General features: G+C 51.7%; 1 protein-coding gene across 1 annotated transcript in view; it reads right to left on the reverse strand.

Annotated features, from left to right (window-relative positions):
• The window catches only part of PITPNM3 (PITPNM family member 3), a 73,407-nt gene that overhangs the window by 43,738 nt on the left and 4,331 nt on the right, over positions 1–25,338 (reverse strand). Inside the window, exon 2 of the mRNA XM_053274868.1 lies at positions 3,246–3,335. Coding sequence (XP_053130843.1) covers positions 3,246–3,335 — 90 coding nt within the window. The remainder of the gene's footprint in view (positions 1–3,245; positions 3,336–25,338) is intronic.

Below are 25,338 nucleotides of genomic sequence, written 5' to 3' on the forward strand. Positions count from 1 at the left end.
AAGAATACTGTGGTCCAATAGCTTGAATCCACTCTTCTAAAAGGCCTCCGATGGATAACGAAGCCTCGTTCATTCCCTCCTTTACCCCAGAACAAGCAGCAGAAGCCAGAGCAGACAGGTGGCGAGGAGGCGCCTCCAGCCTCCCAGGAGCCAAGCTGACCCCTTCGATTCCTTCCCAGCCAGGTTAGTCCAGAGCTGGGCAACAAAGACGATGAGGGGTCTGGAAACTAAGTCCGAAGAGGAACAGGGGAAGGAGCTGGGCATGTTTAGCCTGGAGAAAAGAAGACGAAGGTGCGATATGAGAGCTCTCTTCAAATGTATGACAGGCTGTCACATAGAAGTGACTTGTCACACAGACCTGTTCTCTGTGGCTCCCGAGGAACAAGAACTAGTGGGTTGAAAAATGACAAGGAAGCAGATTCAGGCAGACATTACACTTATCTTCCTAAGTGTAAGAGCCGTTGGACAGTGGAAGGCAAGGCTACAACACCTGGGACTTTTTAGTTTAGAAAAAAGTCTAAGGGGGGTGACATGATAGAGGTCTATAAAATCATCATGAATGGTGTGGAGAAAGATGATAGAGAGAAGTTTTTCTCCCCTTCTCATAACACTAGAACCAGGGGTCATCCCATGGAAATGACTGCCAAGAAATTTAGGACCAGCAAAAGGAAGTACTTTTCCCACACAGCATATAATCAGCCTGTGGAATTCTCTGCTACAAGATGTGGCAACAGCCAACAGCCTGGGTGGCTTTAGGAGGGGTTTAGATAAATTCATGGAGGACAGGTCTATCGATGGCTACTAGTCGGAGGGCTACAGGCCACCTCCAGTCTCAGAGGCAAGATGCTTCTAAATACTAGTTGCAGGGGAATAGCAGCAGGAAAGAGGGCGTGTCCTCCCCTCTTGCCTGTGGGCTTCTCAGGGGCATCTGCTGGGCCACTGTGGGAAACGGGATGCTGGACAAGGTAGGCCTTGGGCCTGATCCAGCAGGCCTGTTCTTATGATGCTGCAGCAGATTCCTGTACTGAGCAGGGGTGTGTGGTCAAGATGACCTCTCAGGTTCCTTCCAGCTCTAAAATTCTATGGCTCTAAGGCAGCAGTGGGCAAACCCGGCCCTCCAGCTAACGCTGAACGACAACTCCCATTGTGGCTGGGAAGGGTGAGAGTTCAGCAACCACTGAAGGGCCAGGTTTGCCCACCCCTATTCTGCAAGAAGATCCTTCTTCCACAGTTTGGGCTGGATCCGAACCCAGGACCCTGGGAGTGCGAGTCCTTCCCCACAGCGGCCTCCTTTAAATCGTCGGCAGCAGATGCTCGACAGAATCAAGAGGCAGCTTTCTCCAGTTTTAGGGCAGAAAGGCAAAGAATCAAAAAGGAAACCAACTCTAAGTGCCGCACGGAGCCAAATGCTGCCTTCCTTTCATCGACACCCACCAAGGTCAGGCGTCCAAAACACATTCAGCATCCAGCTAATTAAGAGGAGGCAGCTGCTGCTGATTCACTGAGGAGGCAGGTTTGCAGCCTTGACAAGTCTGATGCTGCAATTATTTGTGAGTGGGGGAGACCAGCAAGTGGGGGGGGGTTCCTGCTGCTGGATTAGTCCAGTAGCGGTCTCCAGGAAGTTTACAAACAGGGCACGGGGGTGGGGGGAGCCTCTTTTTTGCCTGGAGCTCATTGGGGTCGGAGGTAGACTGCCCCTGGACACAGAGGCTCCACTCCAGGCCACTGTCACTGAAAGAACCCTGACTTTGTGAATTTGTCTCAGCCTTCAAAAGCGGTCTCAGTCAGCGGCCCTTGCCACAACCTGTGGCAGTGAATTCCATACGTTGTCTGAAGGGCAACTTTTTTGCTTGCCTTAAGCACTCCCCTGCCCATGACACCCTCAAAACCTAGCAAGCTTCTTAAGGAAGAATGTTATGCAAAAGGTTGCAGGCAGGAGTCTCTCCCAGCCTTCCCTGGAGAGGTTGCCAGGGATTGAACCCTCTGCATGAAAAGCAGATCGTCTATCACAGTGCCAAAGTCCCTTCCTGGAAAATTGTGATCTTTATGACAAAAGGTACATATGACACTGCCTCCTGAGTCAGACCATTGGTTCATCTAGCTCAGCCTTGCCTACACTGTCTGGCAGCAGCTTTCCAAGGTTTCAGCCGGGAGTCTTTCCCAACCTTACCTGGAATTTATTTATTTATTTATTTATTTATTTATTTATTTATTTATTTGATTTATATACCACCCCTTCAAAAAATGGCGATTTACGACAAATCAAAACAATTAAAATCAATTAACAGTTAAAATAGTGTTTAATTATTAAGTGTTTAATTATCAATTAAATAGTGTTTTAATAGTTTTAACATTGTTTTAAAATATTTTAAAATTTTCAAATTGTTGTAATGTGTCAGTCTTTTCTGTTATTTATTTTGTTTTAATTCATGTTTTAACTTGTCTGTCATTTATTCTGTTTTAACTAATGTTTTAACCTTTCTGTTGGAAACCGCCCAGAGACATGAGTTTGGGCAGCACAGAAATCAAAATAAATAAATCAATCAGAATAAATAAACAAATAAAAACCAAAACTAAACCAATCAACCAATTAAAATCATTTAAACATTGCAAATATTAACATTAGACACATTTAAAACCAACATTAAAAATTTAAACCATAAACCTAATTAAAAGCCTGGGTGAATAAATGTGTCTGCGGTGCCTTTTTCAAAGCTGCCAGAGATGCGGAGAAATGCTACCAGGGATTGAAGCTGGGGCCTTCCATGTGCAAAACAGAGGCTCTTACCATCCCCTAAGGGGAATATCTTACAGTGCACACATGTAGTCTCCCATTCAAATGCAAGCCAAGGCAGACCCTACTCAGCAAAGGGGACCATTTCCCCTTGCTACCACGGTGCTGAAAGGCATCATCTCATACTGCGCGGGAGGAGGCCATGGTCAACCCCTCCTGTATTCTACCAAAGTCAACCACAGGGCTCTGTGGGCGCCAGGAGCCGACACCGACTTGACGGCACACTTTTACCTTTACCAGGAGGCCAGCTCTCTTCTGCCTCCTTTCTAAAGCAATGAGTTGGTCCTAACCCTGCTGATCCAAGATTATCCAAGCGCTTCACCAATTAGAGGTGCTTCGCTAATGAACAGTGGGTAACCTCCGGCAGCAAGCTCCAAAGCTGCTATTAAAGAGCGACCCCCTGGAGGAATTGTTTTCAGTGACATTCGGGGGAGGGGGAAACAGCTGGCACCTCGGGCATCGAAGAATTCATCATCGGAGCTCTCCACGGAGTCACGGAGGATGCCTTGCATGCGCCACTGAGAGCTGAACCTGCGGAGTGCTGTTGGGGAGACAGAGAGAGAGAGAGGGGGGAGCACATTAGCAACAAGAGAAGGGCAGTAACACTTAGCCAAATGATTGAAAACATAGCCCATGAGCCAGGCCACTACTTTGGACCACCGGCACAATCTCAAGGAAAAGATGCTCAGAGTGATTCCTGGCAATGTCAGGAATGTAAAAATAAATGTAAAAATAAATAAATAAATAAATAAACGTCTCCCCACCCCCGAGATAGAAACGTAGCAACGGAATCATTGCACACACGGAATCATTGCACATAACAAAATGTTCCCCGTGTTATTACTCCTTAATCCTGGCCTCCCAACAATTTGGGGGAAACGGCAGTCATTTTTGTACAAAGAAAAGGGTTACAGTCAGCATTAGGGTGGAGGACAGGAATACAGGAAGCTGCCGTATAATTAATAATAACAAACAACAACTCAATTTCTAAATCTGACGGATATGTGAACGCACCCCCTCCATTCCGGGGGTGATGCGCGTTAAAGGGCTTTAAAAGCCCCGTGTGAAAAACTTCCGGGTGAGCCTACTTAAAATGTACACACCGCATTGGATAAATGCAAGGTGTCCAATTACAGCTAATGAAGATGGCGGTTCCTGGAGCCAATATCTCAATCGCTGCACCTAGCAGGCACGCAAGCCGGGGAATGCTAATAATCGCTTGGCTACATTAAATAGAGTCCACTTAGCAGTAAGTGCTCCCAGATAGAGAGAGAGCCCCTTCAAATTAAGCTGGAGAAGCCGACAAAACCTTGGCTAATTTAGTGCGGCGTCTGTTTAGGGTAAATGTTTAGGCCGTGTATCCACCAGGCGCCTGAAGGGTGTTCTTTTGCACTTCTAGCTTAAAGCAAGCTGGTTTGGGAGACCTTTATGTTTGCCCTCCAGTGGCTGTCGGACTACAACTCCCATCGTCCCTAGTCGCCATGGCCAACAGTCAGGGATGATGGGAGATGCAGTCCCACATCTGCAGGAGGGCCTGAATTAGGGAGGAGGAGCGCTGGCCTTGTGGTAGCAAGCGTGAATTGTCCCATTTGCTAAGCAGGGTCTGCCTTGGTTTGCATTTTGATGGGTGACTACACATGAGTAATTACTACACTGTAATCCTTTTAGGGGATGGGGCCATAGCTGACTGGAAGAACACCTGCAAGCTTCCATGCAGAAGGTCCCAGGTTCAATTCCTGGCTTCTCCAGGCAGGGCTGGGAGACTCCTGCTTGAAACTTTGGCGAGCCGCTGCCAGTCAGTGTTGACAATACTAGGCTAGATAGACCAAGGGCCTGACTCAGTATAAGGCAGCTGCCAATGTTCCTCTATGCCATCGCTATCAAGGTCTGAGCTTGTTTGGACGTCCACAAGAGAAAATACCTCCCACTTCTCTGCAGAAGAATCCAGAGAGTTAGCTTGGAAAGAATTTCTCTCTCTCTCTCTCTTCAACCCTGCCAGCTCAACATTTCATAACGTTATGCATAGATTAATTCATTCTAAAAGTTCTCTCCTGCGCTCACTCATTGGTATGCATCTCCAACACATCTCACTACCATCTCTCTCTGTTTGCATCTCTACCAAGTCTGTGCGTCAAGGTGGACTTGGAATCTCTCCTCCTCGATCCATTTAAAACCGCAGTGGTATTCTTACAGATCCCTTTTGGAAAAACAGGTTGCTGGTTCGTGGTCCTTGATGACTGCTTGGTAGTGCTTGATGGGAGGTAATTTTGAGGAGATGGTTTCCCCAAGACAGAGATTTCCCTTTTTGATTTTGTTTGGAATGGGGAAGTCATCAGAGCTGGGAGAAGGTGACACATCCCACCCGCTCCAACTAAGAGGGGCAGCTGTGTACATTGAAGCAGAATTTGAGTCCATTTTTGGCACACACACACACAAACACAAACACAGGATATTTGATTGGCAAGGGTCTCTCTCTCTCTCTACACTGTATATAGTTAACTGGGTAAAGAGGCACCTTTTAATGTGGTGATTCTCTTTTATTTAGCAGGGGAAGAGCACCTGGCCCTCTCCATCCCCAGCACAGCATCCCTCCAGTGACTGTTACTGGTGTCTGTCTGATGTTGCTTTTTAGCTTGTGAGCCCTTTGGGGACAGGGAGCCATCTTATTTGTTTGTTACTTCTCTGTGTAAACTGCCCTGAGCCATTGTTGGAAGGGCGGTATAGAAATTGAATTAATAATAATAATAATTATAGATCTATAGATATATATCTGATGCAGGTACAGCAGAATGGCTGTCTAGTAGAAGTATTTATTGTATTTTATTGATTTACAGTTATATCCCGTTTTTCCTCCAAAGAGCTCAGAGCGGTGTACTTGGTTATATTTATCCTCACAACAACCCTGTGAGGTAGGTTCGGCTGAGAGCTACATGACCGGCCCAGAGTCTCTGGAATATAATATAATATAACATAATATAATATAATATAATATAACAAGTGAATTACGGCCCGTTGAATAACGGGCGCTAGTAACAGCGCTCCTGGCCCCCCGCCGCCATTCCCCCTCCCTCCGCCGTCCGGCCGCCTGCCCTCCCAGCTCCTTTGTGTTCCCTCCCCCACGTTTAAGGGCCAAATCGGCCCAGGTACTTGCCCCTGCCAGACCGGGGAGACGGAGGCCGGGGGCAGAGCGGAGGCCATGTAACTTTTAAAAAAAAATTGCTCCCGCGGCCGACGCCACCGACCCTCCCTCCCAGCTGCCGAGTCCCCCTTACCCTGGCCCACTTCCGTCGGCCAAAGAAAGCCCTCAATTTAAGAGGCAGAGAGGAGCTCGCAAGCAGAGCTCCTCTCTGTGCAAAGCCTCTTCCCGAAATGCCGCTTTGGCTTTGCACAGAGAGGAGCTCTGCTTGCGAGCTCCTCTCTGCCTCTTAAATTGAGGGCTTTCTTTGGCCGACGGAAGTGGGCCAGGTAAGGGGGACTCGGCAGCTGGGAGGGAGGGTCGGCGTCGTCGGCCACGGGAGCAATTTTTTTTTTAAAGTTACATGGCCTCCGCTCCGCCCCCGGCCTCCGTCTCTTTCGGCCGAGGCTCCGCCGCCGCCTCGGTCAGTTCCCCCCACCGCCACTTCTCCGGCTTCTTCGGGGCAGCCGCTTCTGGCCACCCAAGATGGCTGCCGGGTGCCAGCGATCGTGTCTCCCTTGCCCTGTTCTGGGCATGCGCTGCGCGCATGCCTAGAACAGGAAGGCATGAACGCATGCTTGGTGTCCGTCCACGGACGGACACCAAGCGTTTTATTAGAGAGGATATAATATAATATATCAGTCCACTCACCATTAATATATTGTGTTGTGTTATGTTATGTTATGTTAATTATATTATATATTAATACAAATAAAATGCAATTCCTGGAGAACTCAGGCCAGTTCTGAAAAGGTGGCCACCCGATATTCCAGAGAGTGGCCTCAGACACACACAGATGTAATGTGTGGAAATGTTCTTCAGTTCCAGTCCCGACACCACATTCATGCAACACGTGGGGATTTTCTCCTTCAGCTCCAGGCCTGCCTGTTTCGAGGCAAGAGAGTTTTCACAGAGAAAAGCCAGCTCTGGTGACAAAAATGAGCCTTGCGAGGAAGGCAAGCATCCTCAACACCAGGCAGCACGGCCCTTTCGGCGGCTAGTAGGGCCAACACTCCTCAAAGGTTCTCCTCAGGATTCGAAAGGCATCCATTCTGAGACAGCACTAAGCAGATGCAGCCCGTGAGGCGCAAAATGGCGGCCAGAGCCCAGCTTGTGAGAAGAAGAATTTCTTCCAAAAATTCTCCTCAGGGCTGCTGTCTTTAGCTGCACCCCCCCCACCACCACCACCACACACACACACACACACAATGGAATTTGTAATCAGAATAAAAGGGGTTTTTCAGTCAGCAGATGAATAACATGACTTGGCCCAGAAGCAAAGCATTGAGCGGAGACCCACCACAGGCAAATCGTGAGGAGATTTCCTTGCTGTTCTTGGAGGAAGAGGGGCTCTGCATATCTCTCTCTCCATCCAGCCTCGCAGGGCTAGGCTTAAGGAGCAGACCATCCACTTTGGTGCCGAGCAGTGTGCAAAAATTGTGTGTTTACATGCTGCTCGGCACCAGAGTGAAGCTATGGATCATCGTCTGGGTCGGGGTGTGGTGCTCCGGACCCCGGAGTATCACCACAAACACGTCGTTAAAATTTATTTATACATGTATAGCCCACACTTCCTCCAAGGATTCCTCCAAGAATAGCAAGGAAATCTCCTCAAAAAAATAGCAAGAAATCTCCTCTGTGGCGACCACAGAGCCATGTGATTTTCTGGGTAGAATACAGGAGGGGTTTGCCATTGCCTCCTCCCACATAGTATGAGATAATGATGCCTTTCAGCACCTTCCTAGATCGCTGCTGCCCGATAGAGGTGTCTCCCATCGTCTGGGGAACATACCAGCTGGGAGTCGAACCAGCAACCTCTTGCTCCCTAGGCACATTACTTCCCTGAAATTAGTAAGCTTGTCCCATTAATTTTCGTAAGACTGCTTACAGATAACTTAGTGTTGGTGTGAGGCAGTGAATGAAGTATTTGGTCTTATACAGGAGGAGAGCTGGTTTTGCAGGAACAGGCATACATTGTCCCCTTGGCTAAGCAGGGTCTGCCCTGGTTTGCATTTTAATGGGAAACTGTATGTGAGCACTGTAAGATATTCCCGTCAGGGGATGGGGCCGCTCTGGGAAGAGCACCTACGTGCTTGCATGCAGAAGGTCCCTAGGTCCCTCCCAGGCCGCATCTCCAAGAGAGAGCTGGGAGAGATTCCTGCCTGCAACCTTGGAGAAGCTGCTGCCAGTCTGTGAAGACAATACCAAGCTAGATGGACCAAGGGTCTGACTCAGTATATGGCAGTTTCCTATGTCTCCCTAACTGGGATATCCCCGACCTTAGACAGCTCCCTTGGCAGCCAGGTCAGGACCATGGACAGAGGTTGGGGAGCCGCTGTCAGTCAGTGTAGACAGTACTAAGCTAGATGGACCAAGGGTCTGAGACTGGATAAGGCAGCTTCTGATGTTCCTAGCCTCACCTATCTGGCAGGCATCTTTTCAGCTGGCCAACAATTCAAAATGTATTGTCTAGAACTAAACTGGTGTTCCTCAAGAGCACGTGTTTAGCACTTTTGGAAAATTGTTCTTTTTCTACAGTGGAGGTTGAAGACTTCTCTATATCTTGAACTCTATAGTTCAAGATTTGGAAGAGGAACCTCCTCCGATAACAGCATCCTACACAAACACATGGAAACTGCTATGAAAGCAGCAGACGTTTCTGAAAGTGAACTCTCTGGTTCAGCGGTTTTCAGGTATGGGTCCATGGACTCAGTAGGAACACGGGCTATTAGGCACCAGCTCCCTTGCTAATTAAGATTTTATCAATCTCTTAAAATGCCAGAGTTCAAATCCCTGTTCAGCTACGAAACTCGCTGGGTGACTCGGGGCCAGCCTAGCCTACCTCACTGGGTTGTTGTGAGGATAAACATAACCACGTACTGGGCTCCTCAGAGGAAGAGGGGGAAATGAAATGTAAGAATAAAAACAAATTTTATCCAAAAGATTTCTCAAGCAGCATTATATTCATTCAGGGATAGGACTAATTACTTGTTTCTGGTGAGATCAATCAATTTTGGAAGTTTAAAGCAGCATGAATTGCCCTGCTGTGATTTTGTGAATATGCTTCTGAGAACAAACTATTCTTTGGGGTTATGGGCATAAGTGATTGCCTCCAACTGGGCTGCAAGAAAAGAATTTTGAAAGGCACAGGAAGCCAGGCTTCTGTGGATTTCCTGAAACATCTAAATTCTAAATGGGGTTAGGCTGTAACTTAGCATCTGCTTTGCACGCAGAGGGTCCCCGGTTCAATCCCTGGCTGCATCTCCAGGTAGGGCCAGGAATGACCCCTGTCAGAAACCTTGGAGAGCTGCTGCCAGTCAGTGCAGACAGTACTGAGCCAGAGGGAGCAAGGGTCAGACTCAGGACAATGCCACATCCTATCAAAAGCTCTCAAAATACTCTAGTCCAGGGTTTCTTAACCTTGGGCCCGCAGATGTTGCTGGACTCCAGCTCCCATCATCCCCAGCCATGTCCATTGTGGCTGGGGATGATGGGAGCTGTAGTCCATCGACATCTGGGGGCCCAAGGTTAAGAAACCCTGCTCTAGGCTACACTATCCTTTTGGGGACCGATCTCTGACCGATGGCCATGAACCCCCAAGTCTGACGCCTCGTGAATGTGTTACATCCTCCTTCTGATCCCTCAAAGGAGCCCTCTCCAGAGACCTGCGTCCATGCCAGCAAACACCACACACCTGAGCAGTGCTGTTCCACTCACACTGCACAAGCCATGAAATAATTAGATACGGAGGAGCCAGGTGACAACGATTCGAGGGGAGCAGAGGCGCATCCTCTGCATCAGCTTCTCGGTGCATTTTGGCAGCAGAAGTGCTTAATTGCTTCCAAAGTCAACCATCTAAAACAAATGGCAAGCCGATACCCTTGCAATCCCCCATCGGAGAAGAAGGATCCCCCAAGAGATGAATCGGTGGCTTGCAGGCCAAGACGGCAGCTTGTCATTTACACAGGAGCCACAAGACTCTTGTTTGCAGACAGAGGACAGATCCGCATCCATTTCCTCCTGATACCAGCTTGACATTTCACACAGAGCTGGCGCTGACCAGCATCAGAGAGGTCTCGGCTCCTTTTGAGCAGGGAGAGAACTTTCCCAGCTTCCAAAAATCCACAGGACATTGGGTAAGAACATAAGAACAGCCCTGCTGGATCAGGCCCAAGGCCCACCTAGCCTAGCATCCTGTTGCCCAGAGGCAAGAGATGAAAGCACACCTTCTCTCCTGCTGTTACATGGAGGGGGTCGTCGGTACTGTCTGTAGGAGATGAATGCTCCTTTGAGCTTTGACAAGGTCTACATGCCTAGAAGGTAAAGTGTGCCGTCAAGTCGATTTCAACTCCTGGCGCCCACAGAGCCCTGTGGTTTTCTTTCAGTAGAATACAGGAGGGGTTGACCATTGCCTCCTCTCACGCAGTATGAGATGATGCCTTTCAGCATCTTCCTACATCGCTGCTGCCCAATATGGTACCAGTGAGGATTCAAACCGGCAACCTTCTGCTTGTTAGACAAGCATTTCCCCAGTGGTTTGCAGGAAAATGCTTGACTAACAAGCAGAAGGTTGCCGGTTTGAATCCCCACTGGTCTGTTTCCCAGACTAGGGTAAACTCCAGTAGCGATCTAGGAAGATGCTGAAAGGCATCATCTCATGCTGCGCAGGAGGAGGCAATGGCCAACCCCTCCTGTATTCTACCAAAGACAACCACAGGGCGCTGTGGCCGCCACGAGTCGACACCAACTCGACAGTACACTTTAGGGGGGTGGAGCATCCCTCCTCCGAGATGGTACTGACAACCAAAATCAATGGGGTTTGCTCATGGACATTAAAAGTCATTTTGCTTTGAAGAATTCTGAGAACAGTTTGGTTGTCTGTCGACATTTCTTGCCATGAAGCAGTATCTAAATACCAAAAGGAAAGATAATGCTCATTTGGAACCAACAGCACCTGCACAAGGTATTGCTTTACTTCGGATGCCACCGAGGTGTCTGAATTCAACAGGGGAGGAGAGGTCCAGAACATCCCATTGCCTGTATTTCAGGCGTACAGTACAGACGCCTTCCCCTCCTTCTCTGGCTGCACACACACACAGACATAAACACACACACACACAGCATGCGCGTACACACCCAGAGATGAGCACACAAATTTCTATTTAATCCCTCCCGTCTGGCACAATGGCACGATGACAGTCCTATTTTCAGGACGCAGATTGGCAGAGAATCGGAGCACAGCAACGTCTGCCCATTTATTTATTTCTTTTCTTTTTTTAAGAAGCCTATTAATTCATAGAAATTAATCAGCCACAAATGGCTCTTTCAATGAAAAGCCAGACTTTGACTTTAATTGCCAAACTAAATGTCTGGGAATGTGTGGGAAGAACAGGCAGGCAGAAGGGAAAGCAAGATAAGGGGAGGGAAAGGGGTGGGCAGGAGAGGAGGGAACGGAGGCCGAGAACACAGGAAGCTGCCTTAAGATGAGTCAGACCCTTGGTCCATCTCGCTCAGTATTGTCAACACTGACTGGCAGCGGCTTCTCCAAGGTTGCAGGCAGGAGTCTCTCCCAGCCCTATCTTGGAGATGCTGTGAGGGAGGGAACTTGGAACTTTCTGCTCTTTCCAGAGTAGCGCCATCCCCTAAGGGGCGGGGAATCTTGTCCAGTGCTCACACATCAAGTCTCCCTTTCATCTGCAACCAGGGCAGACCCTGCTTAGCTAAGGGGACAAGTCATGCTTGCTACCACCAGACCAGCTCTCCTCTCCTTCCACTAAAGCACCTGCCTCCCAAAGCATGTCAGTTCTGTTCAGATCCGCATGAGCAAGGCCTCTCGGCTTCCTGTCACCAGGTCACAGGGCCAATTTAGAAATCCGGAGCATGGCAGATGCAACCGTCAGCAGCCCAATGACACCCCCTGCAGCCAAGGCCCGCGATGAAAGCGCCCGAGACGGAGCACGCCCTCTCCGCTGAGCACAAGCGCGCTTTCTCTCTCTCTCGGAGTGGTGCCGAAAGCCAACCCACTCAGCCTAATTACCAAATATGGATGATTGCACTCGAATCCCACCGGGAGAGAGACACGCTGTGGCACCCGCACAGCCGCTCGAGGGATCACAGCTGACAGCCACATTACGATGCCACTCCGGATGCCAGCACAAAGGATGGAGAACGCTTGGGAGATCTGGCCAGGGAGACGATGCCCTCCCACGTCTGACAGGGAGAGAAGGCAGCTCCCTCTCCAGGTTTGACAGGGCAGCACGGAAGCGTCCGAGAGGAGCAGACCTCTTTGGCGGGAGGCATTCCCCGCAGGAGGCAGCAGGAGTAACCCCAAGGGGGATGTTCCTACACCTCGGGGGCGAGGAGCAGAGAAAGCCAAACACCAGCCTTCTCTGCAAGCCAGGAACATAAGAACAGCCCTGCTGGATCAGGCCCAAGGAGGCCCATTTAGTCCAGCAGCCTGTTTTGCACAGTGGCCCACCAGATGCCTCTGAGAAGCCCACAGGCAAGAGGTGAAGGCATGCCCTCTCTCCTGCTGTGACTCCCCTGCAACTGGCACTCAGAGGCATCCTGCCTCTGAGGCTGGAGGTGGCCTGTAGCCCTCCGACTAGTAGCCCTTGATAGACCTCTCCTCCATGAAGTTCTCCAATCCCCTCTTCAAGCCACCCAGGTTGTTGGCTGTCACCACATCCTGTGGCAGCAAGTTTCACAAGTGGATCACGCGTTGTGTAAAAAAGGACTTCCGTTTGTTGGTCCTAGACCTCCTGGCAATCAATTTCATGGAGTGACCCCTGGTTCTAGTGTTGTGTGAGAGGGAAAAGAATCTCTCTCTCTCCACTTTCTCCATGCCATGCATGATTTTATAGACCTCTATCATGTCTCCCTGCAGTCGTCTTTTTTCTAAACTAAACAGCCACAGGTGTTGTAGCCTTGCCTCATAAGAAAGGTGCTCTAGGCCCCCCTGATGATCTTGGTTTCCCGCTTCTGTACCTTTTCCAGTTCCCCCCAGAAGATGGGGCTGTAACTGCTTTGCATGCAGAAGATCGCGGGTTCAGTCCCTGGCAGCATCTCCAGGTAGGGCTGGGAATGATGCCTGCCTGAAACTTTGGAAAGGACATTTCCACCCAGTGTAGAAAATACTGAGCTGGATGGACCAAGGAAGGGTCTGACTCAGTATAAGACTCAGTGGTCAGGCATTTGCTTTGCTTGCTGAAGGTCCCAGGTTCTATTTGGGCAGGGGATGACTCCTGCCTGAAACCTTGGAGAAGCTGCCGCCAGTCAGGGTAGACAATACTGAGCTAGATGGACCAAGGGTCTGACTCAGTATATGGCTGCTTCCCAGGTTTCTAAATATTCGAGAGTGAAGCCGTAGCTCAGTGGCAGAGCATCTGCTTTGCATGTAGAAGGTCCCAGGTTCAATCCCTGGCAGCAGCATCTCCAGGTAAGACTGTGAGAGACCCCTGCTGGAAACCTTGGAGAGCTGCTACCAGTCAGTGTTGACAATGCTGGTTGTCTGGCTTTGGGCCGTAATGAATCTAATGTGAATCTGACACGGCTGAGCTAGATGGGCCATGGGTCTGACTCTGTATCAAGGCAGCTTCCGATGTTCCTAGAACACTGCTGCCGGCCAGAGTCGCTGGCCATGAGCCAACCGGGCCAAGGGTCCGTCTCTGTAGAAGGCACCTTGACATGGAGGCACTAAGTTGGGCAGCAGCCTTTCCTGCACCACGGCGAGCGCCCACCCCTGACGTACAGGTTTCTCCAGTTTGCTCCACTGGCATCGATCTGCCATGATTCAACCTTTTTTATCCGACATGCAAGGTTGTCTCCCCCCCCCCCCCCCGGCAAGGCATTCATTACCTTGAAATCTTAAAAGCATTCCTTTCTGGAGAGAGGGGGGAAAGGCATTTTTCTAAGGCGACATCTCCCTCTGACACGGAAAAAGCCTCCCCTGTTGGGTTTCACTCAGACGCCTTCCGCCCCCCCAGGAATTTAGAGCGGCAATCTTGGGGACAAAGAGCAAAACACAAAGCCAAGGGAACGGCTTCAGATTCCCTCTCTCAAGGATGACTCATCCCCGAGTGGCCTCTCTCGCTCTTTTCCAGCTAAAAGGGACAAAATTCGATGGATCCTGAGAGGGAAGCCGCCAATCCCCTGATGGGCAGAATGAGCACATTGCACGGAGGGGCCTGCCATTAAAATCTTTGCAAAGGAGCAAATAATCTTCTGTTGAAAGGATGATCTCCGCGCTTCTGAGGAGCTCGGGTAGAGGGCTGAAAACAGCACGCCCCGCTCAACCCACCCAGAGGTACAGGAGGAGGCTGTACTGCGGCTCACGAAACAAACTCGCTTCGCGCCACCCGAAGCTCTCTTAGGGATACAGGAAGCAGCCTTCTGCCGAGTCAGACCCTCGGCCCTTCGAGCTCGGTATCGTCGACACCAGGCCTGCTCCACTTCGGCCCTCCTGCAGAGGTTGGCCTACAACTCCCATCATCCCTGGCTATTGGCCACTGTGGCTGGGGATTCTGGGAATTGTAGTTCAAAAACAGCTGGGGGTGGGCTTAAGTTGAGCAGGCCTGGTCTACACTGACCGGCAGCGGCTTCTCCCAGGTTGCAGGCAGGAGTCTCTCCCAGCCCTATCTTGGAGACGCTGCCAGGGACTGGTCAGGTGCTCAACCACTTAAGTTATGGTGCCATCCCCATTAAAAAAAAAACACAGGTAGATGCCTTCTACCAAGACAGGATCTGGTGGATGCCAGCATGACATGTCCCCTTAGCTAAGCAGGGTCCACCCTGGTTGCATATGAATGGGAGACTAGAAGTATGAGCACTGGAAGAGATTCCCCCCTTAGGGGATAATGGGGCCGCTCTGGGAAGAGCATCTAGGTTCTCCAAGTTCCTTCCCTGGCAGCATCTCCAAAATAGGGCTGAGAGAGACTCCTGCCTGCAACCTTGGAGAAAGTCGCTGCCAGTCTGTGAAGACAATCCTGAGCTAGATAGACCAAGGGTCCAACTCAGTATGTGGCAGCTTCCCATGTTCCTAGAGCCTTGATCCATCTAGCTCAGGACTGTCTTCACCAGGGATGCCCAACCCCTGGGGCTTCAGATGTGGCTGAACTATAACTATAGCTGGGGATGGTGGGAGCTGAATTTCAGCCGCATCTGGAGCGCCACCAGTTAGGAACCCCTGGTCTGCTCTGACTGGCAGCATCTTCTCCAAGGTTTCAGGCAGGGAGTCCTTCCCAGCCCTACCTGGTGATGCTGCCAGGGATTGAACTTGGGTCCTTTTACAGGCAAGCAGAAGCTCTTTCACGGAGCTGCAGCTCCATCTCAAATGCAATCTTCTGAGGAATTGTAGGCGATCTAGGAAGCTGCCTTTTACTGAGCCAGACCCTTGGTCTATCTAGTTCAGTATCATCTACACTGGCTGGCAGCAGCTCCCCAAGGTTTCAGGCAGGAGTCTTTCCCAGTCCTACCTAGAGATGCTGCCAGGGATTAAACCTGGGACCTTCTGCAGGCAAAGCAGATGGATGCTCTGCCACTGAACTGTGGCCCCATCCCCTCAGGGGGATATCTCATAGGGGCCATATGTAGCCTCCCATCCAAATGCAAATCAAGGTGACCCCGTTAGGCCAAGGGGACCATTCATGCTTGCTGCAGCAAGACCAGATCTCCCCCCTCCCTCCCCCCATAAAAAAACGGGGCACTGAACCAAAAGCTTCCCTTGAGGCCAAGGAGAGTCGCTCGGAAGGAATTTGGCAGGACCCAAAAACAATCTTTTAAGAGCCATTATCCCAGACAGTAGCTTTTGGCACAGACCTTTCTTCTCTTCCCAGGTTAAGAAACCCTAACTTCTGTCTCCATACCCTGGTCTGAAGGCGTCTGACCGGCTCTGACCATGGTGCTGACCTGGGAACTATCCAAGGTCTTGGGAAGAGATGACGCCAGGGAGGGAACTTGGAACCTAGATGCTCTTCCTAGAGCGGCTCCATCCCGTAAGGGGAATATCTTGCAGTGCTCACACACCAAGTCTCCCATTCCTATGCGGGCAGACCCTGCTTAGCTAAGTCATGCTTGCTGCCACCAGACCAGCTCTCGCCCCTGCAAGACCGGCTTGTTCCACTCTGGCCCAGCCCAGACCCCAAAACATGCTTCTCCCTCCCTGAGGACTGCTCAATGAGCTCATCTCACAGAAGCAAGCATCTCTTGTCCCCTTCCTTACGCAGGGACTGCCCTGGTTTGCACATGAATGGGAGACCACATATGTGAGCACTGCAAGAGATTCCCCTTAGGGGATGGAGCCACTCTGGGAAGAGCATCTGCAGGTTCCCATGTCCCCTCCCTGGCAGCATCTCCAAGACAGGGCTGGCAGAGACTCCAGCCTGCAACCTTGGAAAAGCTGCTGCCAGTCTGTGGCAGCAATATTGAGTTAGATGGGCCAAGGGTCTGACTCAGTATGTGGCAGCTTCCTCCTAGCTTCCTAACTGCCTGCGATTTCTTCAGAGCTCAGCGGAATTCTGTCAATGAGCCGGTCTCCGGCCTAGAGCTCCTGTTTTCCACACGGGGCAGGCTTTCCTTTTCCAGACCGCCCCAGGCTGTGAAAAGCGGAGTCCTTCAAAGATACAGAGCTGGCGGATGTGGACACAAGGAGTCCATTCAGCGCTGAGGACAGGAGGCACGAGCGGGGAGGGCCGTGCCGGCAGCATTCCCCTCAGACACAAAAGCAATTGCTTCTGGTCGGACAAAACCAGGCTGGCAGAGCCAGCCGCTTTTCCACGCTGCCCCGTTGTGTCTGGGCAATGAGTTAAAAGGCTCCGAGACAGGAGCCAGAGACCAAACCGATCGGCAAACACTCGAGAAGCACCACCGTCCCCGTTCGTTCTGATTGTCGTCCTGTATTTCCCCAGCAGAGTACGCAAAGCATCTTGTGCTCGGAAATGTAACCAGATGAGCCAGGGGAAACGGAAACAGTGTGAAGACGAGAGGAAAAACCGCAGGGTCTTTTGTGCAGGTCAGACCTTCAAGAGCCAGGCTGAAACAAGCAGCACGAGAGAAGCACGGCCATCTCTTTTCATCTGGCCCATTCCAAAGGCAATTGGCAAGCTTTCAGGCTGCACCAGTCTCTTCCTCAAGAATAAAATGGAGGGAAGGGATGTCGCTAAGCCAGGGCTGTCTGTTTGATACTTCAAGAACCATCTCTTCTGTTTAAAGTAAAGTTGTGCCGTCGAGTCGGTGTCGACTTCGGGCGACCACAGAGCCATGTGGTTGTTTTTGGTAGAATACAGAAGGGGTTTCCCATTGCTTCCTCCCACGCAGTATGAGATGATGCCTTTCAGCACCTTCCTAGATCGCTGCTGCCCGATAGACGTGCTTCCCATTGTCTGGGGAACATACCAGCGGGGATTCAAACCTGCAACCTCTTGCTCGCTAGGCAAGTTACTTTGCTGCTGCGCCACTCCAAAGGCAGGAGGCAAGCTTCCAGGTTGCACCAGTCTCTTCCTCAGGAATACAAAGCTGAGGAAAGGAATGCCACTAGGCCAGGTCCGTCTGTTTGCTACGCCCAAGGACCCTCTGAAGCTCCAGTACGGGTAGAGACCCCTACAAGCCTCAGAACTTTTTATATCCCCCAAAGCAAGTGTGCACCCCTGTTTCTTGTGCCTTGAAACCGTGTCCCCTGGTTCTGCTCTCGCACTTTCAAGGCAGCCATCTTCCAGGGCCAAAAGGAGCTCTGGGCTCTGCCACTTCCCTACACCTACAACACAAGCGAGCCATGTCTGCTGGAGCCCACATGGCCACCACCCCTTGCGAGCAGAAAAGAAACAGCCTGATCATTAACTTGCAGTTAGACTCTGATCCGGAGCCTCTGTTAATGAGCCATATGCTGCTCGCAGCAGGTCTCACGTTGGCTTCCTGAGACCGCACAAAGGTTTGATTGGAAGCAAGAGGAATGGCCATGCTAAAAGCCCAATTAAAATTCCTCTGAAAGGCGAGGACATTCTTCTCCATTCCTCTGCAGGGAGCAAAGCCCCGAGGACCTTTTCTGCTTTCTGCCAAACACATGAAGTGACAGTCTCACTTGCAACACAAGGAAACCAGTGGAGCTTAATTTCGGAACACAGGAAGCTGCCAAGTTGAGTCAAGCCCTTGCTCCCTCTAGCTCAGTATTGTCAGCACTGACTGGCAGCAGCCCTGCCTGGAAATGCTGCCAGGGATTGAACCGGGGAACCTTCTGCATGCCAAGCAGACGCTCTGCCACTGAGATATGGCCCCATCCCCATTAAAAACATAGGAAGCAGATTATTTAGATTATTTAGATTATTACAGATTATTTAGATTATACCTACAAGGAAGGTATAAAGTGTACTTGTAAGGAAGGCATACAGATTATACCTGTAAAAAAAGAAGAGGACTGGGTTTAAGATGACCCCCAATTTCCAACATCAAAGAACTTGGGGAAAATTTAGTCTTGGATTCAGAAAAAGACTGTATTTATCTACACATCCTTGCTGGACTACAACTCCCATCATCCAAAGGCCACTGTGGCAGGAGGTGATGGAAGCTGTAGTGTGACATCATCTGGGGACCCAATATTTCAAATGCTAGGAACGAATATAGCTCAAGAGTGTATATAGCTATATAGGATCAAATATATACCCATATGCTGGGTCTGCCCTTGGAGAGGATCCATAATCCCGGTTTTTAATTGAATTTCATTTATTTACACACACACACACAGAGCTTTCGAGAAGGGGTGGGCAGCACGGAGGCCGCAGCAAATGAAGTTGCGATGGAGCCTCTTTAATTCCGCTAAAACGCGGAGGCTAAAATTATCCCCGGCAGGGACGCACGGCGCATGCTGATGAGGAGGAGAGGGGCTGGGGAGCATGCCAATGAGCGGGTGCTGACGCAAGCAGGCCTGCTGCCTTCTGAAGCACGCCAAGTTCCCGAGTGACATCAGGGGCTAATTTGGGAGCGGTCCAGCCCGCCCCACTGTGGATCAAAGCCGAGGGATGGAGGGCAGCAGGGCAGGGCTCCCAAAAAGCGGAGGAAGAGGAGGGGCGGCAGAAACACACCCCTTCCACCCAGCTCCCTCAGTCCAGAGCCCCGCCTGGAACACAGGAAGCTGCCTCTCCTGAGTCAGACCCTTGGCCCAACTAGCTCAGGATGGTCCGCCCAGACTGGCAGCGGCTTCTCCAAGGTTGCAGGCAGGAATCTCTCTCAGCCTTATCTTGGAGATGCTGCCAGGGAGGGAACTTGGGAACCTTCTGCAGGCAAGCAGGCAGGCGCTCTTCCCCATCCCTTGAGAGATGATTCCTAGTCACTCCCAGGGTGTTCTGAAAAACACGAAATAAGCCCCGATGCGCCCATTACGTTCCCCCCCCCCACAGGTCTCTCCTGTATCCCACATAGGTCACTCCGGTTCAGGCCGCCACGCATGCATGGGGGCCATTTTAGCGACCTCCGCACATGTGCAGAGGCCATTGGCATGAGCCCCCAAATGAAGTATTTGCATCTTGTATGTGTGAGTGCGAGAGACGTGCATGTGCTCACCCATTCAAATGCAAACCAGGACAGACCCTGCTTAGCAAAGGCAACACTGCATGCTTGCTGCCACAAGACCAGCTCTCCTCTCCGCCCCACCTGGTACTGTAGCACAAGCATCACGCCATTCCCAGGCACCTGGATTCCGTGGCCTTCTCTCACACTCACACAAACACACCACAGGGCTGCGTTCAAGAAGTCTAGAGGCTTTGGAGCTGCAAAGATCAGGAAATCTTAGGCCATGCGCCAGGCCCACATCTTTGGGCCATGGGTACCCGCCCAGGGGACGAATGCCCATTGTGATTTTTGGCAACATCTACCCCCGCCCGCCACCAACCTTAAGTGGCGCAGCAGGGAAATGCTTGACTAACACGCAGAAGGTTGCTGGTTCGAATCCCCGCAGGTACCGTATCAGGCAGCAGCGATCTAGGAAGATGCTGAAAAGGCATCATCATCTGAGGTTGGCATGGGGAGGCGTGTCTGTCGGGTATGGCCGTTTGGGAAGCGGTCTGTCATCTTTGGCATGTTGGGGCCCTTGATTTCAACTCATGTCCCCGCCATGAGGATTAATTCCCCGGAATGATTATGTAGAGTTCCCAGCTGCCAGTCTGTGCAGACAACACTGAGCTAGATAGACCAGTGGTCTGACTCAGTATATGGCAGCTTCCAATGTTCCTATGAAAGGCCTCTCCCTGGCCGAGACCCTGGAGAACTGCTGCCGGTCAGAGCAGACGGCCCTACCAAAGCAGCCCTCCTCAGCAGCCCCGTCCCGGCAGCAGGTCCTCCTTCGACTGCTGAAGGCTTGGAGCCCTCTACAAATTAAGTGGCGACACCTAACCGACGGGAGATGTACATCTTCCCATTACCGAGGGCAACCCGAGCTTCCCCTTGCAGCCGCCTGAAGCACTGGCAGCTATCATGAGACGCCAGCGCTTCCGTCTCCCGGCTCCTTGGAGACCCAGAAGGTCACCGCACAGGCTCCGGGAAGTTCAAGGCTTGACTTCCCTCTCCCCGGACCGACAACGGGCCTCGTTAAGGGCTCGCACCATCGCCAGCCAGGATGCCCAGCCAGGAAAGCAAGCCATTAGCAGCGAGATCTTCAAACATCACACAAGCAGGTTTATTTTTCCAGAGTCTTCCCAGCTTGCACGTAGCGTGCTGTTTAAACACTCTGCGTGCCAGGCAGCAAGATCTACAAGAGTACAAGGCCACTGGAAGATTTTTGGGGGGGGCTTTGTTCCTTCCATCTCTACACCCCCATAGAGAAAAGAAGTGGAGAAACAAGAGAAACAGAGCCCCCTCTAAGGAGCTCTATGGAAAAAGCTCTGGGAAGGGCTACATTTCCCATGATTCCATGCACGCCTTCCAAGATGGCCCAGGGGCTCAAGAAGGCGCTGTTTCCCTTCAAGGAGCCCCCTGGCGCCAGGCAAAGTGCAGCACTGCACCATGGGAATTGTAGTCTGTGTGGCACCAGGGGTCTGCGCAGAATATTCTGCTCATCCAGGACTACACAAATCCAGCTCTCCAGCTGCTGTGGGACTACAACTCCCATCACCCCCCCATTTATTCTTCACTTGAAATATTTACTTCGGATGTTTAGATTCCACCTTTCTGGTACAGAACTGCTCAGGGTGGCTCACAACTGTAAACTTCGGGGCCCTTTCCAGATTGCACGCTACAACCGTGTCACTCTGTGTCTGTTAAGTGTGCTTTTGTACTGCCTGCGTTTCGACAGCGCAGTCCCTGCACAGTCAGCAAGGCACCGTTCACATTTCCGACGCCTTCTTTCAGATTTTTCTCCTCGCGTTTTAGCCCTACAACGTTGCATGTATGTTGCAAAAAAAAAAAGGCCGTCTTTCCCCGTTGTAGAGGGGCTGCACAAGCTATTTACATTCTCCAAATGATCCTGGCAAGACAAAGCATTTTACTACTGAACAGTGTGTCATCTTGAAAATGCCCTGGTCACTGAGACTGGAGATAGGAACATAGGGAGCTGCCACATACTGAGTCAGACCCTTGGGCCATCTAGATCAGTATTGTCTACAAAGACTGGCAGCGGCTTCTCCAAGGTTGCAGGCAGGAATCTCTCTCAGCCCTATCTTGGAGATGCTGCCAGGGAGGGAACTTGGGACCTAGAACTCAGGTCTCCCCAGTCTTCCCTGGAGATGCTGCCAGGGATTGATGGATGGATGGATGGAAGGAAGGGCGGGCGGGCGTGAGTGTGTGTGTGTGTGTGTAAGTGTGAGAGTAGATACATTAAGTCAACTGAAGGAGTAATGGAACAATCTTCGATTTCATAATGTTGCCTTCAGTGTCTTACTTCCTGGATCCCACCTGGCACCTTCTGGAAGTTGAACCCCTACCCAGTTTTAAGTTCTGGGGGAAAGTCCTGCTACCTGGCACTATTCCTGTCCTGAACCCCAGCATTTTTTCCTTGCCGATCTCCTATAAGGAAAAGCTCTCCGGACGGCCGCTTTTTACATAACCGCAAAAGACGCAGGGAGGGAGATGCTCACAGCCCTGGTGCTGCCACCAGAATCAGCAGCGCGTCCCCGACGCAAAGGCCATCTGCTCCCGCTGATAGCCGCTCCTCGCCTCTGCCGTCTTCTCCCTCCGAACCCCGCGGTTCCATTTATAGTAACAAAAGGGGTCATCCATCTTTCCGCTCTGTCTGGAGAGGCGCGAAGCAGCTTCGGCCACAGGAAGCCAAGCAGCGTTCCCTCTAACAGGTGGTGTGGACTACAACTCCCATCACCCCCAGCCAGAGGCCACTGCAGCTGGGGATGCCGGGAGTTGCCGCGAACAACATCTGGGGAGCTAAGGACCCCCCCAGGATCACACCCTACTCTCCCAGGCCACACTCAGTTACCGCACTGAAGGAGACGAAATGTCATCTCCAGGACCGGTCTGTCTACTCGGGAGACCTAGGCAGTCGCTTAAGACACCAATCCTTGGTGAGGGGCACATAAGAAGTGCCAGAATATAGCCCTGCTTTACATCAGAACAGCCCTGCTGGATCAGGCCCAAGGAGGCCCATCTAGTCCAGCAGCCTGTTTTGCACAGTGGCCCACCAGATGCCCCTGAGAAGCTCACAGGCAAGAGACAAAGGCATGCCCTCTCTCCTGCTGCTGTGACTCCCCCGCAACTGGGACTCAGAGGCATCCGGCTGGAGGTGGCCTCTAGCCCTCCGACTAGTAGCCGTTGATAGACCTCTCCTCCATGCAGTTCTCCAAACCCCTCTCAAAGCCATCCAGCTTGTTGGCTGTCGCCACATCTCGTGGCAGAGAGTTCCACAAGTTGACTGTGTGCCGTGTGAAAAAGGACTTCCGTTTACTCCCTCTTGAATTGCACCCCTGAAATACTGCACAGTGGTGGAAAATGCCATCCTCCCCCCTACTCCCCCAAGGACCTGCGCCTCCTGCACCCCAGAACCCACAGCCTTCCTCGCTCTCTGCACCTCAGCCCCCCCATAAACAACGAGTCTCGCCAGCTATGCTTCTGCTCTTGAAGACAAACGGCAGGCCTCTGCATTCATTTCCAAAAAGAAATGGTCTCTCCGGCTGGGTTACCACCCTCACAGCAGCATCTTCCCGTCTCGTTCAGAGTTTTGCCTTCCTAATAGGCTGGGAACTCTCTGCCACTGCATCCTCAAACCTGAGGGGCCTAGCCATCCCCTGGCCATCCACAGGGGCTGGTCATTTGTCACCAGCAATGAGCGGCTTGCGTGGCTCAAGTTCAAACCGGGACCCCACACTTCCCCGGCAGCATCTCCAACACAGGGCTGAGAGAGATTCCGGCCTGAAACCTCGGAGAGCCGCTGCCAGTCTGGGTAGACAATCCTGAGCAAGATGGACCAAGGGCCTGACTCCGCAGAAGGCAGCCTGCTATGTCCCCAAGCACCTCTCCCACACACCCCTTTGAAAACACCCGCCTCCTCAACCCACACCCATGTGATAGAGATGTGGGGCGAGTGGTCCACGCCTGCCTCCCAGTGACATTTTGCTTGGCCCCAACAGAGGGGGAAGCTGAACTCCATCCAGCCGAGAGGAGCCCCCCCCCCCCCCCGGCCCAGAAGCAAAGGCGCAGGACTGAGATGGCAGCGTCTTGGCCGGGAGTTGCCATGGAGACCGCTCTCCTGCCATCCAAGCAGCAGCAGCGTCCGCCAGCCCAAGGGGCCTCCTCAGAGCCGCTCCTCCACCCCACCCCACCCCCCAACGTGGGGCGGCTAAGGCGGCAGTGCGGACCACAGGGGCAAAGTGACCTACCTCCAATCAAAGCTGCAGCCGGGACAGGCTCCAGGCTCCCTTGAAATCCGAAGAGGGCACCCTAAAAAAAAAGACCCCTACCTGGAGCGGCTCTGGCAGGCGGCAGGTCACTGATTTTGTGCCCCCCCCAAAAAACCCCACACCCAGCTCTTTGCAGATGCACACTCCATCCCCATTGATTTAATAATTGTATCTACTGCCTCCACTTGCACCTCAAGGCAGCTGACATCCCCAAACAGCACTGAACAGGCCTGCTGGTCAGATTCAGCCGGCTTCTGTCGCGGCAGGAGGACTACCAGCCATGTGGGCCAGCATCGGGACCATCTGACGTGCACAGGGATTTGGGGCAGCACCTCGAGAAAGAGGCGACTTCATGGCCGCCCCTACAGCTTTCGGTGCGTCCTCACCAAACCATGAGGGTGAAATTGCAGTCTTTTTTTTTTTTTTTTTGGCACGGGATGTGTGTGGAAGGGTTAGGGCCAGAGGAACCAGCGGCCACACTCTCTCCACGGCGGAAATCTCTGGAGAACGTTCCTGCCCATTTCCATGCCTCCGGCAACATTCGTTCAAGTGTCATCGCCGCTTTCTGGAGCATTTGGAACGTCTCTACGCCCGTCAAAACACCACTGCGAAGAATGTGGCCACCGCAGGCCTGGTGGGCAGCTCACGTCAAGGCACAAGGAGACACTGGAAACCGGAGGCTTTCCAATGTGATCGCCTCTTTGCCATCTCCAGCGGGGTAAACCTGGTCAGAGATCAGAAGGGATCTCCGTTCCCCCAGTTGGTACTGACCAACCCCAGCCGCCTCGTGGACCATTAAGACGCAGCCACCGCCAAGAACAAATCTCCGAAGCTCCCGAGTGTTTCAGCCAGAGTTGAAAATGCCCCATTCGGCTCCTCTTGCTGGGTCTTTTAATAAACATTATTAAAAGTGCCGCTACGTGATTAATAGCTTCTGCGAAACGCGCGATCTCCCTATTAATCCAACCAATCTGTTTGAAGAGGATTATTACAAACAGGCTGTGGGGCAGACTATTCCCCATCCAGAAAGGAGGACTCTTCTTTCCAAAAGGCTCAAGGCAATCTGGGGGGGGGAGCCACCTGATCCGGGGGCTCGAGCGCCTTCCTTAGGGGCAAGGCTACATCCTTGGGGGCTTTTGAGTGTAGAAAAAGTGGCCGCGAAGGGGACACTTGAGAGAGGTCTGCAAAATCAGGCATGGCAAAGTGCGGAGGTTCTTCTCCCTCTCTCAGAACACCAAAACCAGGAGTCGTTGTCCCATGAAATGGATTGCCAGGAAATCTAGGCCCCACAAGAGGAGGTACCACACAGAATTAATCTATGGAACTCCCTGCCACAGGATGTGGCGATGGCCACTAGCCTGGATGGCTAAGGGGCTTAGACAAATTCATGGAGGATATGTCTATCATCGTCTTGAGACTATTGGAGATGCTGCCAAGGACTGAACCCAGGACCTTCTGCAGGCACAGATGCTCTTCCACTGAGCTGCTGCCAGTCAAATACTCAGCTCGATGGACCAAGGCCTGACTCAGGAGGCGGCAGCTTC

This window comes from Hemicordylus capensis, chromosome 12 (assembly GCF_027244095.1).
Source record: "Hemicordylus capensis ecotype Gifberg chromosome 12, rHemCap1.1.pri, whole genome shotgun sequence".
Classification (NCBI taxonomy): domain Eukaryota; kingdom Metazoa; phylum Chordata; class Lepidosauria; order Squamata; family Cordylidae; genus Hemicordylus; species Hemicordylus capensis.